At 41.7% G+C, this 17179-nt stretch overlaps 1 protein-coding gene across 2 annotated transcripts in view; it reads right to left on the bottom strand.

Moving 5' to 3' along the window:
* Positions 1–6293: 6293 nt before the first annotated feature.
* The window catches only part of LOC140206138 (syntaxin-6-like), a 37666-nt gene continuing 26780 nt past the window's right edge, over positions 6294–17179 (bottom strand). For both annotated transcript variants that reach the window (XM_072274351.1, XM_072274354.1), the window contains one exon: positions 6294–9802. In XM_072274351.1, coding sequence (XP_072130452.1) covers positions 9726–9802 — 77 coding nt within the window. In that variant the 3' untranslated portion in view covers positions 6294–9725. The remainder of the gene's footprint in view (positions 9803–17179) is intronic.

The raw sequence follows: 17179 nt of genomic DNA, 5'->3' as shown, positions 1-17179 counted from the left end.
GTCAAATGTGTTCAGGTAAATTTTCTAAATCAATATATAGAGGTACCAATGAGAGAAGATGCAATACTTGATCTCCTATTAGGGAATCAGACAGGGCAGGTGACAGAAGTACGAGTAGGCAAACATTCTGCAGATGCTGCAAATTCAAGCAGCACACATCAAAGTTGCTGGTGAACGCAGCAGGCCAGGCAGCATCTCTAGGAAGAAGTACAGTCGACATTTCAGGCCGAGACCCTTCGTCAGGACTAACTGAAGGAAGAGCTAGTAAGAGATTTGAAAGTGGGAGGGGAAGGGGGAGATCCAAAAAGATAGGAGAAGACAGGAGGGGGAGGGATGGAGCCAAGAGCTGGACAGGTGATTGGCAAAAGGGATATGAGAGGATCATGGGACAGGAGGTCCAGGGAGAAGGAAAAGCGGGGGGGGGGGGGGGGGACCCAGAGGATGGGCAAGGGGGAGGTGGGGCATCAGCGGAAGTTAGAGTGTCAGAGGGAGAAAAAAGAGAGAGAGAGAAAGAGTATGTGTATATAAATAAATAACGGATGGGGTACAAGGGGGAGGTGGGGCATCAGCGGAAGTTAGAGAAGTCAATGTTCATGCCATCAGGTTGGAGGCTACCCAGATGGAATATAAGGTGTTGTTCCTCCAGCCTGAGTGTGGCTTCATCTTTACAGTAGAGGAGGCCGTGGATAGACATATCAGAATGGGAATGGGACGTGGAATTAAAATGTGTAGCCACTCTCTTGCTTGGTTTGAATTTGTAGAAGGTAATAGCACTCAAATTGTCAAAGCTGTTGAGCATCCTTTGTGATTCGTTTTTTTAGATTATGAGGACACTCAGTCCTTGTTTGTCATTTAGAAATGCATGCATTAAAAAAAATGTTCCTCCAGAGAGCTATCACAGAAACACAAGACAAACGAAGACTAAAACTGACAAAACCACATAATTATAATATATAGTTACAGCAGTGCAAAGCAATACCATAATTTGATAAAGAACAGACCCTGGGCATGGTAAAAAAAAGTCTCAAAATTCCGATTGCCTCATCATCTCACGCAGATGATAGAAGGGAGAAACTCTCCCTGCCATAAACCTCTAAGCGCCGCAAACTTGCTAATGCAGCACCCTGGAAGCACCCGACCGCAGCGGACTCTGAGTCCGTCCGAAAACTTCGAGCCTCCGACCAGCCCTCTGACACCGAGCACCGAGCGCCATCCTCTGCCGAACGCTTCAACCCCACCCCAGCTGCTGAGCAACAAGCAAAGCCGAGGACTCGGGGCCTTCCCCTCCGGAGATTCTGGATCACACAGTAGCAGCAGCAGCGAAGCAGGCATTTCGGAAGTTTCACCAGATCTTCGTACTCTCACGTCTGTCTCCATCAAATCAGGATTGTGCACAGATAACAGATATCACCCCGGAGTGGCTACTGCGAGCTGTGTTGCTCCACCATCTTCTCGTCCCATGTTACCACAAAGAATTCCAACAAATTTGTCGGGCAAGGTTTCCCCTTAAGGAAACCATATTGACTTTGGCTTATTTTATCATGTGCCTCCAAGTACCCTGAAACCTCATCCTTAGTAACGGAGTCCAACAGCTTACCAACCAGCGAAGTCAGGCTAACTCCCTATGATTTCCTGTCTTTAACTTCCTTCTGTTCTTAAACAGTGGAACAATATTACCTCTAATATTTTTTACAGCTGAGCAGACCAGCCATTGCTCTGAGCAGGAAGCTTTACACAGCCTGAAAACGGTATGGCATTTTAAGGAAACATTATAAGAGAAAACTCCAGCTGTCCAGCAACAAAGGCTATGTGAACGGGAGCATTTCAGTTACTGTGCGGTCGCATACCCACATTGTTTAGGGGGAACAGTGGAGTGGAGTGACATTTGCAATTTTCCAGTCCTCCAGAAGTATTCCAGAATCTAGTGATCCTTGAAAAATCATTACTAATGCCTCCACAATCTCTTCAACTACCTCTTTCAGGACACTGGTGTAGTCAATCTCATCCAGGTGACTTATCTACCTTCACAGCTTTCAGCTTCCCAAGCACCTTCTCCTTATCAATAGTGACTACACTCACTTTTCCCCTCTGACACTCTTGAATCTCAGGCATACTGCTGGTGTCTTCCACAGTGAAGACTGGCACAAAATACTTATTGAGTTTGTTCACCATTTTTTGGTTTCCCATTACCACCTCACCAATGTCATTTTCCAGTGGTCTGATATCCACTCTTTAACTCTTTATATATCTGAAAAAAACTTGTGCTATATTTTTTATATTATTGTTGGCCAGAATGAATGCTGTCTACAAATTAATGAATTTGCATGAATCAAGGACACTGGAAGTAGACAGACCAATTGTCTTTGTTCTTGCTCAGTGCTTGAAGAAATGGAGGCTGCCATTTTGTGAACTGCTGTACACCTTCCATTTTGTGAAATTAAGTTTCTTGGCTTGATCAGTGTTTTAAAGTAGACACAATGTTGTTGCAGATAACCTGCTGGTCTAGAGATCATATCCAAATCGGAAGTTATTTGTGAAGTGTTCTTTGGTACAGTGTAACATCCAGGTTTGTGAACGTTGGGGTCTGTGTCTGCCCTGAGAGATTTGAGCTGGTTGCTGGTTTGGTAACTGATTTTAAACAAAGTGTCATAGATTACCAGAGTCAATAAGAAGGTGTTAAAGGTCAGTCAGATGACCCATAGCCAATTACACTGAAAGGCAACATTTGAACTGGTAAAGAATGAGTATAAAAACTAGAGGTTTTCAGATGCAGGGCAGTGAAGACTCTCTCTAGTCATCACATAGTCATAGTCATAGTCATACTTTATTGATCCCGGGGGAAATTGGTTTTCATTACAGTTGCACCATAAATAATAAATAGTAACAGAACCATAAATAGTAATATGTAAATTATGCCAGTAAATTATGAAATAAGTCCAGGACCAGCCTATCGCGGATGTGCAGTACGCCATGGATGTGGAGATTCGAAACGGGACTATGAGGAATATGTGGCCAGCAAAGACTCCTTTATAATGGTATTATCTTTTCTATTCTTTAACTGTTCATGGAAGGTCAGGAAAACTTAGGAGGCGTACACACAGGTACTCAATTGTGTAAATTCACCTGTTCTTCTGTTGAGACAATAAACATACTTGTTGAGAATTACAGATTCCCTTTGTGCCCCCATGATCATTATTACTAAGGGGAAGATCCTTGTAACATTATTGACTAGCTTGCCTTCATATTTCTTCTTTTCTCTCATTATTTTTTGGTTTTCTTCTGTTAGTCCTTTAAAAATTTCCTAATCTTCTAAACTTGCTCTATATTTTGCTATATTGTAAACCAGTCTATTTTGTTCTTATGCTGTATTTGACTTCCCTTGTCAGCCACAGTTGTTCTATCCTCCCTTTAGAATACTTCTTTGGGATCAATCTATCCTGCATCTTTTGAATTGCTCCCAGATCTTCAGTATTTGCTGCTCTGCTGTCTTCCCTGCCAGTGTCCCCTTCCAATCAAATTTGGCTAGCTCCTCTCTTATGCCTCCATAGTTTCCTTTACTCCACCGTCATACTGATACATCTGATCTTAGCTGCTTCCTTTCAAACTGCAGGGTGACCTATCATAGTATGATAGATATTGCATTTTGGGAGATCAAATGTAAAAGGCCAGTCCACTATTAATGGCAATACCCTTCATGGTAGTGATGTACAGAGGGATTATGGGGTCCAAGTCCATAGCTCCCTGAAAATGGCTGCACCAATTAATTAAGAGATAAAGTAGACGTATGGTATGTTTGCCTTTATTAGTTAAAGCATTGGATTCAAGAGTCATAACATTATGTTGCAGCTTTATGAAACTCTGGTTAGGCTGCAATTAGAGGTTAGGCTGCATTCAATTCTTGTCACTCCATTGCAGGAAGGAAGTGGAGGCTTGAAGAAGGTGCAAGACATTTACCGGAATGCTGCCTGGATTAGAGAATAAGGAGAGGTTGGACAAATTTGAATTGGTTTCTCTTTAGTAGCTGAGAAGAGACCTGATAAAAGCTTGCAGGATTATGAGAAACATCTTTTTCCTGAGTTGAAATGTGTAATACTAGAGAGCCATTATTTTTTCTTTATTTCTAAAAGCTTCCCTTCACTGAGGTTAATCGATGATCCCATTGTTTCCTGGCACACCTTTACAGCCCTGTCTGATCTGGGATATTACCTTTGCTCTTTTCCAATCCTATGGTATCTTTCCCGCACCTCAGAAAGAATGGAAGATTCTAGTGAGCTCTTGTACAATCTTCACCTCCAGTTCCTTTGGACTGTATTACATTTGGTCTTGGTGATGTACTTACTTCAAGCATAGCCATCCCTTCCTCCTTTTCAATTTTCATTTTCTCAATTATTTCTGTACCACCACTGCCATTGAGAGTTTGGCAGTATCTCACCATGAAGTTGGTACTAAGCATTCATTAATATTTTAGCCTTGCACTCTGTTTCTGTACATCCTTCTTTATTAGTCCCCACCCCATCTTAATTCTTACTAACATATACTGAGTATTTATAAAACTTCGTTCTATTTATGCAGTCAATGACCCTTTTCAATTAGGCTTTGCACTCACATTTTTTTTACCAGTCTACTTTCCCAGTTACCTTTAGTTGAATTATTCACTGAACATACATAATTTACTCTTGTTTTATTATACTCCCATCATTCTTTTGCAATTAGTGAGCTGTGGCCTTGGTTTCCCTGTCTTTCTCCTGTGGAAATATATCTAGCTGGTATCTGATACATCTCCTGTTCTAAAATTCCTTGACTTTACAGTACACTAGTCAGATCCTCTCACATCCCATTATAGTTATTCCTCCTTCAATTCTGCAGTTCTGCTCTAGATTTTTTCCCTGCCCTCTCCATTATCAACCGAAGCTTTACAAATTCTTTCAAGTTCAAGGTCAGTGAAGAAAATGTGGTTGATGTGGACTTTCAAAATTATTTTGATCAGCCTTATATGGGCATATAAATTTAAACACTGAACCCCTTAAGACAGCTCTTTCATTCAATATAAGATTGTGATTGATCTGATTGTCAATTCAGCCCCACATTGCTGATACTCCCACATTCTCTCAAGACTCTGCAGGATTTTATGTTTCTAAACCAGCACCTATCACACCTAATTTTTTATATTTGATATCCCACCCATTCCAGAGAACCTTCTCTGAATGAATTCCATGGAATAAGAGAGGCAATAGCAGGACTGATACAAAAACACAGTAAAGTGGCAGGAAATTGAGAATCAATAGATAGCTTCTATTCACACCCAAGATAAATGTACCCAGTAGCTCAGAGATTTTTTTTTACCAGGAGCACTGCCTTCTGAAAGGCAGATTTTAGTGCAGCAACAGAGGAATTGTAGCAAATTGTCAAGTGGATAGCAATGGACTTCCAAGAGGTTAGAGATAAACGATGGTAAATGTACCAGCTAGAAATATGAATCAACCACTTTGGAACAATAAAGCGCAGCAATATAAAGTGTACAGCTCCAAAGAGGGGCAAAGAGGGGGGAAGAAGAAGAAGAAGGAGAGATTGGGGGGGGAGAGAGAGAGAGAGAGAGAGAGAGAGAGAGAGGAAAAAGAAAAAAAATGAGTTGTTTTGGACACTGCTCTCTGGGAAAGGTGTGAAGGCTTTAGAAAATGCAGAAGACATTTACTTGAATGATTCCAGAAACAAAGAAACATTATTAGGTGGATAGACTGAAGAAGCTGAGTTGTTCTTCTTGGAACAGAGGAAGTTGTGAGATGTTAAAATTATTAAGGGCTCCAAAAAATGATGCCGAAAAATTACGAGTAATTTTTAAATTGTGCAAGATTGGAAAGTGCTGGTGTTGACAGGGATTTGGATATGCTTAAACACATTTCACTAAAAGATAGTATGCAGGCTCAGAATGCAATTAGGGAGGCAGATGGTAAGTCATGATGACAGGATTTGAATACAAGAGCTATCTCACTCCAATTACTTCTGGACCTTTGAGGCCACACCTGTAATACTGTGAACAGATCTGGTCTCTCTTTCTAAGAATGTCCTTACAATGAAGGTATTTACCTGATTTGATTTCTACGATGGTTGGCTTATTGTATGAGCAGTAATTAAGCAGATTTGCGCCTAAACTCTGGAGTTTAGAGAATAAGGTTAACTCATTGAAACAAGGAATTCTCATGAAACTTGGGTAGATGTAGGGACAGCTGGGCTGTCTTACAGTCAGCAATTAGAATCTCAAAATAAGCTAATAGCCAGAAAAGAAAACACAGGAGTATTATCATGCATCATTTATTTGTAAATCACATCATCGTTTATATGAAAAAAGACACACAGTAATCTTGTAAAGATTTGCATTTATATAGCACCTTTCACCAACTTCAAAACAATCCAAACACTTTATGGTCAATTAGATACTTTTCAACTGCAATTGCTGTAATGTAGGAAGTATGACATGCAATGTGTGCACACCAAGATCCCAAACAGTAATCTAACATTAACCAGAGAACTGGGTTTCCCAATGCACATGAAAGAATAAAACTGGCCAAACTACCATGATTCATTTCTGCCCTGTTCTTTAGGATAGCGCAGTGGGATCTTTTATTTTCTATGCATCCAAAAGAACCAATAAGACCTCAGTTGGACGTTTCATCTGAAAGGTGGTGGCTTGTGGAAAGCATAGCCCTCCCCAGGTACTACACTGGTTTCAGGGCTCTGGATTGGAATTCAAATGCATGGCCTTGCCAGTAAGCAACACCTGACACTAATGCAGCAGAGAAGGCCAATTTGACAAATTAGTCAAACCCCAGTGCACGATGTTGACTTGAGAATTGTTAGTAGACCTCCCAAGAAAAGCATCTGGTTGAGGGTAAGTATTGATCAGACCTAAAGCACACACATTAGAATGGCTGATGGCAATCTACTGTCAAATTCCTTTCATGCAAAGTGCTGTGGGGTGTGCAGATGTTGCCACCCCATTGTCAAAATGAGCAACCACAACTCCAGTAGGTGTTAGGATTTTATGGAAGTTGGGTGTTAGTGGTCAGTGCTTCACTTCTGTGAAGCTTTCATCAATGCCTGAACTATGAGATTCTGCAAGATAACATCAAGCCACAAGTACAATAGTCTGATATAAACTTTTGACCCAAAGACACCTGGAACATCTTAACATCACACTGGCCAGTTTAGAACAACAAAATAGTTATGATTTAAATATTTCTGTTATCACATAACCACCTTAAAGTCTTTCTTTTAAAATCATCTGAGTATATCTCATGCTGGTACTGTATTGAAAAAATTAAAATATTTAATTTGGTTCTTGGTTTTACAAAAATAATTAACAGCAGGAGCCTGTTAGGCCCTTGAGTCAATTCCAGTGTTCAATTAGACAACAGTTATTGAGCATTTCTTTACCATCCACCCACATTATGTCACAGCTCTTTACCAATACCAGTTATGGTGTTTTCAACCACCTCAAACTGTTGAGGCCAAGGTGTGTCTCTAGTCTTCTTCAACAGTGACCTTAAATGAACAATTCAGCAATGAAAATGTCTGGTCAGTGGTGTGAAGTACTGAAATCCAAAATGGATTTGTAGCTATGACCATGTGTACAAGCATTTCCAGCCAGTGTCCTCCTATTAAATCCTTCAACTATTTAACTAATTATAACTCCCCTTCAGATTCTTTATCTTCTAGTCACCCTCCAATTTCAAATATTGCCCTTTTTACTGTGGCCATAATCAGCTTGTGATTACGTGCAGGGTGAGCCCAATCCCACTGGGTTTACAGACAAAACCAGGTATATTCACACCTGCTGTACTGCAGTTGGCAACCTGTCTGGCTCTCTTTCCCACAAAGTATCAGGGCTCAAGCAAACGTCAGCTGTTCTAACACCAACACTGCCTAACCTGCAGCAGTTCAGCTATGCACAGGAGGGGGAGTGCTGTTCAGACTTTTGGTACAAATTATTTTGAAAGAGAGAAAGGGAAGCCTATGGACCTAACTGGTTCTGATAAGTTTTTTTATGTGCCATTTACTGGCAGTGTAACTGTTACCTTTGGCTCTCTCCTATGGGAAGAAAGGAGACTCTGAAACTGTGTGACAGCCAAAAGACACCAGCTTTGTTTGGAGTAAAGACTGCAGAGTAGTCAGTGCTAATCGAAGGTATGATGTGTATGTGCCACAGAGATAAACACAGTATGAACAACTTGATGGTGACAACCTCAGAGCATCTAGTTTACTTTGAACTATTTTCTTCTGTAAAGAAGTGGACTGGGAAATAACGGGGGAATATATGGTCTGTTTGAACTTGCAGGAAAGATGGTTTTATGGCAGAGTGAGGAAGGACAACAAAAACAGTTGGTTGAGTTACCAACTAATTGAAAATTAATACTGTATTTACTTGAATTTCTCTGAGTACAGAATACTCCACCTGGGGACGACTTCACACCTTCCACCTCAATCCCCATACTCTAGCCCCTCACTTCATTCCATCTATCATGTTAAAAAAAAAAGCATGTACTATGGGAATTCTGTTGCTGTTCAAATGTATGGGGGTGGTAGAGTACATTTGAACACAATCACATGCCAATGCAGAGAAATGCTACAATGCACAGAAACCTGAGGACAAGAAGTAAATTTAATACCACCTGTGAATAGCATTTTCCAAGCCCAAGGCGGTTTCACATTTGTGAACTCATTACCCAGCCTGTTAAGACAAGCAGAGGTGGGTCAGCCACAACAGAAACATTGAGATTGTTGCAGACAGTTCCAGATTCTTTATTTCTGATACACGGGACTAATGGACTGCACTATACTAGTGCAACACCTCAATGGCTACCTGTGACTCCATCACACATTTTGTTCCTGCATAACACCTGAGTAACAATTTCCCAAGAGGAATAATTAATGCTAGGAGTTTCTGCATTGTGAATTCTCACTGAATATCTGGACATGGTCATTCATGATCTAAACCTAATCACAGATTCCTCTCTCCTCTGTTGAAAGGCGGTGGGGTTGCGGAAATCAGAGATAGCAGTGATCATAGCTTTCAGTTGATGAATAACTGCTGTTGTCTGCACAAGTTGTTTAATTATTGAAAGCACCGCAGCCTAGCACAATTCTGGCCATACCTCTGATCTGCACATAGTACAGCAAATAGCAGGAGTTTGATCTTAATTTTACTACTTCTGTGACCAATTACAATTACGTAGCTGACTCTGCATAAACCAATACTTAAAACTGGGGTCTTGTGGTCTGCTTGGCCAGCAGTGTACCCAACAGCCTTCTCTACACACTCAAACCATCAAGGGCACTACTTCTAGGAGAAATATGAACTTACTAGGAAGCCAGAGGCCCTAAAACCCGCTTCCCAAATCCATGGAAAACAATATTCTTCTATCCTGTGGGGAAAAGCGCTGGGTGCAACCCTATACTTCCGATGTTCACATGACCTTGGGTAAATCCCTCAGCATTTTTGTGAATGAACAATTTAAGTCGAGACATTCAGCTGTGACCCTGCAGGTAAAAAAATATAACAGTGATTGCTAGGAAGATGGATGGGGTGCAGAAACTTTTCATACTCAGCAACCAAAGGCCCAGGGCCTGGCCAACCTAGACAGTAGCACCAGAGAGTGGCAGGTTCTTCTTCTGTCCTCCCTCTTACCACTGCTTCCCCCTCTATTCACTCCTTGCACAAACAGTTCAGGTTAGAGAGCAAATAACAGTATCAGCACCACAACCAAGATGATTAGTAGAACGATGATTCCACACCATTGCCGTCGATCTGTAGGATGAAACAAAAAGAAAAGATGAATAAAAATCTATTTTTCTTTTCCTTGTTGACTAGGAGGGAAGTTGGTCTGGTTTATTGGTACAAAAAATGCATCGTACAGAAGTCTTTTCTCAGTTGGTTTTGATTGTATGGTGAGTGATCTTCCAAACTCTTTCCTAACACTATCCCCCACCACCCTCATTAACCTAGGGTTGTCATTTGGCTCATTCCAAACAAAGCCAAGCAGGGAAGGAAGTGTTTGGTCACAATGCTCCAGCTCTCACACTGAGAAGACTGGAAAATAGCCAATATTGTTCCTTTGTTTAAGAAAGGGCAACAAGAGCAAACCAGGAAATTACAGGTCAGAAAGCCTCACTTCAGTGGTAAGGAAATTACTGGAGAGGATCCTTAGAGACAGGACTTAGTCTCATTTGAAAAGGGATAGACTTACGAGGGATAATCAGCATGGCTTTGAGTGAGAGAGAGGTTATGTCTCAGTGATCTGAGATATTTTGAGGAGGTGACTAAGATGATGGATGAGAATAGGGCAATGAAATTGTCTTCAGTGAGCATTTTACAAAATCTCTCATGGCAGGCTGGACCAGAAGAGTGAGTACATAGGATCCACAGTGAGTTGGTACATTGGATCCAAAATTAGCTTGGTCATAGAAGACTGTGGGAAATGGTGCAGGAGTGTTTTTCTAACCAGAGATCTATACAGGTTTCCCCCGCCATCCAAAGATAGAGCGTTCCTATGAAATGGTTCGTAAGCCGGAATGTCATAAAGTGAAGAAGCAATTACCATTTATTTAGATGGGAAAAATTTGTGAGCGTTCGCAGACCCAAAAAATAACCTACCAAATCATGCCAAAAAACACATAAGACCTAAAATAACAGTAACATCTAGTAAAAGCAGGAATGATATGATAAATACACAGCCTATATAAAGTAGAAATACTTTTCTACAATCATTGCCACACTGTTCTCTGTAGCGAAAATCTCACGCAAGCACTCTAGGCAGAAACACTCTCTCCAGTAACATTTAAGCTATGAAGCTGCCAAATCATACCAAATAACACATAAAAATACACAGACTATATAAAGTAGAAATAATGTATGTACAGTGTAGTATCACTCACCGGAATCGAGAAGTCAGTGCTGAGCACACTGATGATGGTGTGTTAGGCTGAGTCGTCAGAGGTTGGGGTGCTGCAGTGGTCCCCAACCTCCGGGCAGTGAACCGATACCGATCCGCGGAGAATGCAGCGGTAGCCAGGACGCACCCAGCACATCTTTAAGAAAAAAGCCGAAATAAACAAGCTAATTAATTAGGTGCCGTCCGGCATGTAAATGTCAGCCCAGATCAGAGGCGATGCAATTGGCAATCGCCTCTGATCTGGGCCAACATTTATGTGCCAGGCGGCACCTAATTAACTAGCACGTTTATTTCGGCTTTTTTTCTTAAAGATGTGCTGGGTGTGTCTCGGCTACCGCTGTACTGCTGCAATGTATCGGTCCGTGGCCCAGGGGTTGGGGTGGTGGGACACTGGGGTGTCATCTCATCATCGTCTGTTTCCATCAGGGCAGGCAGGTCATCGTCTTCTATGTCTGCCTGCCTTGATGTCAAAAGTCGAGGTTCGTCATCTGCTGTGACTGATGTGGAAGGCTTGAAAAACGACAGTATGCTTGACTGCTTAGCCTTGCGCATTTTTCTATCATACAGTTCTTTGTAAGCACTCAAACCATCCTGCAAATTTGCCCTAAACCGAGGTACCCTTTCAAAATTAAAGCTGTACTTTTCTGCAATAATTGCAACGAAAATCTCATGCAGTTGCTTCACGTTCAGTTCCTGGCGACTTCATTTTCAGTCCATTCGCTACTGCTTTCAGTTTTGATTGTTATCCTTCCCTCTTCCAATTGCATCATCTCTTCATCTATCAGTTCTTGGTCATGGGATGCCAAAATCTCTTCAACATCATCTTCATCAACTTCCACAAGCCTAACTCACTTTGTCCTTACTTCGTTCACCACGATCCAAACGCTTAATTATGTCTAGTATTACGCTAAGTGTAACACCCTTACGAGCTCGTTTAGGCTTTTCCGATACCGTAGCACTCATCTTGCTAACGGTTGATCACAGGCATGTGTTTAAGCAATGCTGGCTAGAATGTAGTTCTGGGGGAGGAGCTTGGCTGCTCGGGGCGCGCGCTGCCTTTTTTCGTAACAGTGAAAACACCTTCTGTTAGCGAAAACAGGTAACTAATGTAGGTCTTTCGTAACAGCGAGGTTTCGTAAAGCGAACGTTCGAAAAGCAGGGGACACCTGTAATAATTAGTGTTCCACAGGATCAGTTGCTTGTAATACAATAAATGATCTGGATGAAAATGCAGCTGGCCAGATCAGTAAGCTTGTAGATGACCTGAAAACTGATGGACTTGTAGTAACCGAGGTTGTCACAAGATAGAGCAGAACATAGATCAGTTGGAAACTAGGGCAGAGAAATGACAGCGAGTGTTGGAACTTAAATTCAAATGCAAGTATAGAGTAAATGGCAGGGCCCTTAGGAGCACTGATGTATTTGGGGTGCAGGTCCATTACACCCTGAAAGTAGCAACACCACAGGCTAGGAGTTGTACAGCATGCGTTCCTTTATCAGTTGTGTCATTGAGTATGAAAGTTGGGAATACATATTGCAGCTATATAATTTTTTGGTTAGCTGAAGGTTCTGGGTGCCACACAAGATGGACATGAAGGCTTTGGAGAGGATGCAAACGAGGTTTACCAGAATATTGCCCTGATTGGATATATTAGTAATAAGGAGATTGGACAAACTTGGACTGTTATGTCCAAGTTTGGAAGGTGAGGGGTAACCTGACAAAGAACATAGAATGATGACAAGCATTGATAAGGTAGATAAGAGTCTTTTTTCAGGGTAGAGATGTCAAATGTTTCGAGAGACGGATTTAAAGTGAGAGAGGGAAAGTTTAAAGATTTACGAAGTAAATTTTACACTGAGAGCGGTAGATGCGTGGAATTCACCGTTGGGGAGGTGATAGAAGTAGACACAATAGCAACAGTCACGACAGACACATGAACATGAAGGGAATAGAGGGTATGGGCCATATGCTGGCAGATGGGATTAGTTTGATTGGCATCATGGACATGGTTGGTTCAAGGGCCTGTTCCTTTGCTGTGATGTTCTACGTATCTCCTTGTGAGCCTCCATCATTGTAACTTTATCTTCCAATCTTGTTTAAATAGAACTTCAAATGTGTCTTTTAGTTGTTATAACCAGGCAGGTAGTCAGATTAAATGAAGATCCATCTTATCCACAGTGGCAATTGTTAACTAAGATAATAGATACATTTTGCCCAAGTGAAAGACAAGTCCAAAGTTTGTGCATTGCTGTCTAACATGGAAGTACATCTGCAATGAAGGAGATACTACCACTGGGATTAGACTATAGGCTGAGGCACGGACAAAAAAAAACTCCATCTCAGACGGAAAAAGGTGCTCCGATGCTAATATTTATCTCTCAACAAGCACCTTAAAATAACTTGCTCGATATTCACACATTGTTGTTGGTAAGATCTAATTGCCTGAGTTGGCTACTGTATTTCCTAGTGTATTTCTAGAACGATTTTTGCACAAGGCCAATTCAAGATAATGAAAGGCACTGATTTGTAACCTGTCAAGGCAGATTCAACAGTGATGTAAAACTGACTACTACTTCTTGGGTAGTTACATGAGAATGAGAGGAGATGCAAGGAGTGAACAGGAAAAAAAGAACACAACAAAGCAAAGGTAAGTGAGGCAAACACTTTGCACTGTACTTTTAAATAAACCAACAAGAATACTGTACTCCTCCTGAGTACTGATACATTGACGCCTATTCTATGGGAGAACAAGGCTGAGAAAGTAAACAGTGCCATGGTGACAATAATCTTCCACTCAGCAGACTACATGGCGCAGTCACCGGTTAGTTTGTCCTGTAGCGATGCTCATACAGCAGGTATTAGTTACATCCAAAAAAACCATTACACACTTTTTCCATGTATACAAGAAAACCTACAGATGCTGGAAATCCATAGCAACACACACAAAATGCTAGACAAACTCAACAGGCCAGGTAGCATCTATGGAAAAAAGTAAATAGTCAACAATTTGGACCAAGACCCTTCTCAGCCTGAAATATCAGCTGTTTACATTTTCTCAACATTCAAATACAACCAGGCTTATAGTTACTTCAAGTGTGCCTGCACCATCTGGCTTGAAACAGGCACCATAAAAAAGCCTGGTTCATTTGCTCATGGGAATTAGAGAGAGGTGTCAGGAAAGTCACTCCCAGAGGGGTTATGTACCTTAGTTATTTCCTAAGGAACTTCTGGTAGGAATTACCTTCCTTTCAGGGTTATATGGAGCTTGCCTGGGTGTACAACTATCCATGCCAGAATACCTGGGACACTCACTGTTAGACTCATCACTTTGTCAGGATCCAAGTACGTTGCCTTGGCATAACTCTAGCTGATGCTTGACCCACCACATGAATGCACCTATCACACAATGAAACTCATACACAGGAAGGCAGGGCTGAAAGCAGGAAGCAGCCCATCCGAATTAAAGGGATTCTTAATTACTTTTGGGTCTACTGGAGCCAGATTTGGAAGAATTTTTTTAGGCACAGCAGAATCTGAATCTGTGAGAAATGAAAAAAATTGACTGACATTAGTGAAGATCTCTATGCACCAGCATTACATGATTGTTATGCCTCTGACCTAGACAACACCACACTGTAGTAAGGGTCTTGTCCTGAAATGTTGGCTATTAACTCTTTTCCATAGTTGCTGCCTTGTCTGCTGAGTTCCTCCAGCATTTTTGTGTGTGTTGACCACACCGCAGGAGTTTGAAGACAACTGTGTGCAGAAGTAAAGATCTTTGAGCACCATTCCTGGACTGCTCCATCTGTGGACATCAAAAATTCCTGCATCTTGTGGTCTCAGGGCTTTTCCAGGCAGTGGAGATATTGATGCTAAAACTTGCAGCATGAGCACTTTCAAGTAAACTTGCTACCCAAGGGGAAGGAAATTCATATCCTGCAGTGGCAGCAATGACCACCAATCTGCTGAAATTGATGATTCATTCTGTGCATAGGTGGCACTCAGGGTTACATGTGTGAACCGTAATCATTCATCAGCAGGGATGGCTCTAAACTAACCGTTTAGACAATAGCCTATCATCACTGATCCTGTGATCAATACTGTGCGCCCAGGAAGCACAGGACAGTGTGATCAAATTCTGCTAAAACTTCATTTTCAAGTTGAGTATGACACCACCGTAGCAGGCCTGACCTCAAAACAATAATGAGAGAGAACATAGGATGGAAACAGAGAGCAAGCTGGCTTGGTGTCAAGACAAGCTTTCTCTCATTATCAGCACAACGAAGGAGCTGCTAATCTACTTCAGGAAGCAGAACAGAGTACATGCCCCTGTCTGTATCAATGGTGCTGAGGTGGAATTAGGTGACAGCTTCAAATTCTTTGGTGTAAACATCGGCAACAACTTATCCTGGACCAACCATGTAGGCCCAATAAAGTACACCAACGCTTCAACCAACTCTTAGCCTTAAGGAAATTTGGCATGCCCCCAATGACTTTCACCAAATTTTATAGAAAGCATCCTACCTGATTCATCCTGCTTGGTATTGCAACTGCTCTACCCAGGATTGCAAGAAATTCCAGAGAGTTGAATGGGGATGCACTCATATCACAAAAAACAGCTTTTGTTCCATTGACTCTGTCTACATTCTCACTGTCTCACAAAAGCAGAATCAGAATCAGGTTTATTATCACCGGCATGTGTCGTGAAATTTGTTAACTTAGCAGCAGCAGTTCAATGCAATACATGACCATATAGAAAGAAAACAATAAAATAAGTAAATCAAGTAAGTATATATATGTATAGTAAGTAGATTAAAATAGTGCAAAAACAGAAATAATATACATTTTTTAAAAAAGTGAGGTAGTGTTCATGGTTCAATATCCATTTAGAAATCCGATGGCAGAGGGGAAGAAGCTGTTCCTGTGTGCCTTCAGGATTCCTTACCCCCTTCCTGACAGATAACAATATGAAGAGGGCATGCCCTGGGTTAAGAATGGACATTGCCTTTCTGAGGCACCACTCCTTGAAGGTGTCTTGGACACTATGGAGGCTGGTACCCAACATGGAGATGACTAATTTTACAACTTGCTTCAAATACACAAATTGTCTCTTCACTCTTGAAAAAGCCCTCCACAAGTTATAGCTGTGTAAAACCCCCTAACTTCGTCATTCTCTATTCTCCCCCTTCCCATCATCCAAAAGTTTGAAAACATGTACCACCAGGCCCATGGACAGCTTCTATTCCACTGTCACACAAATCCCTTGTACACTAAAGATGAACTCTTGATCTCTCAGTCTACCTTGTCATGGTGTTTGTAGTTTATTTGTAACACTACATTTTTTAATCCGTTTTGTCTTCCATGTATAGTACCTTGAGGTATGTATGGAATAATCCTGTTATCTCAGTACACGAGACAAAAATAAACCAATTACAAGAAAATCCACAGGTGCTTGTGGAATCTCAGTTACACATTCTCTATAAGCGATCAAGTCCATAACATTGCTACACTGTATGTTGCCTTTGAGAATGCCCTTACACTTCCTCCCTCATCACCATTCAGGGCCCCAGACAGTCCTTCTAGGTGAGGCGACACTTCACCTGTGAGTGGGCTGGGGTGATATACTGTGTCCGGTGCTCCCAATGTAGCCTTCTATATATTGGCGAGACCCAACACAGACTGGGAGACCGTTTTGCTGAACACCTACGCTCTGTCCGCCAGAGAAAGCAGGATCTCCCAGTGGCCACACATTTTATTTCCACATCCCGTTCCCATTCTGATATGTCTGTCCACGGCCTCCTCTACTGTCAAGATGAAGCCACCCTCAGGTTGGAGGAACAACACCTTATATTCCGTCTGGGTAGCCTCCAACCTAATGGCATGAACATCGACTTCTCTAACTTCCGTTAATGCCCCACCTCCCCATCGTACCCCATCCGTTATTTATTTATTTATTTATTTATTATTATTAATTTTTTCTCTCTTTCTCTCTCCTTTTTCTCCCTCTGTCCCTCTCACTATACTCCTTGTCCATCTTCTGAGCTTCCCCCCTCCCCCTTTCTTTCTCCCTAGGCCTCCCATCCCATGATCCTCTCATATCCCCTTTGCCAATCAACTTTCCAGCTCTTAGCTCCATCCCTTCCCCCTCCTGTCTTCTCCTATCATTTCGGATCTCCCCTCCCCCTCCCACTTTCAAATCTCTTACTATCTCTTCTTTCAGTTAGTCCTGACG

Source organism: Mobula birostris, chromosome 12 (genome assembly GCF_030028105.1).
Source record: "Mobula birostris isolate sMobBir1 chromosome 12, sMobBir1.hap1, whole genome shotgun sequence".
Classification (NCBI taxonomy): domain Eukaryota; kingdom Metazoa; phylum Chordata; class Chondrichthyes; order Myliobatiformes; family Myliobatidae; genus Mobula; species Mobula birostris.
This window is presented reverse-complemented; position numbering and strand designations above follow the sequence as displayed.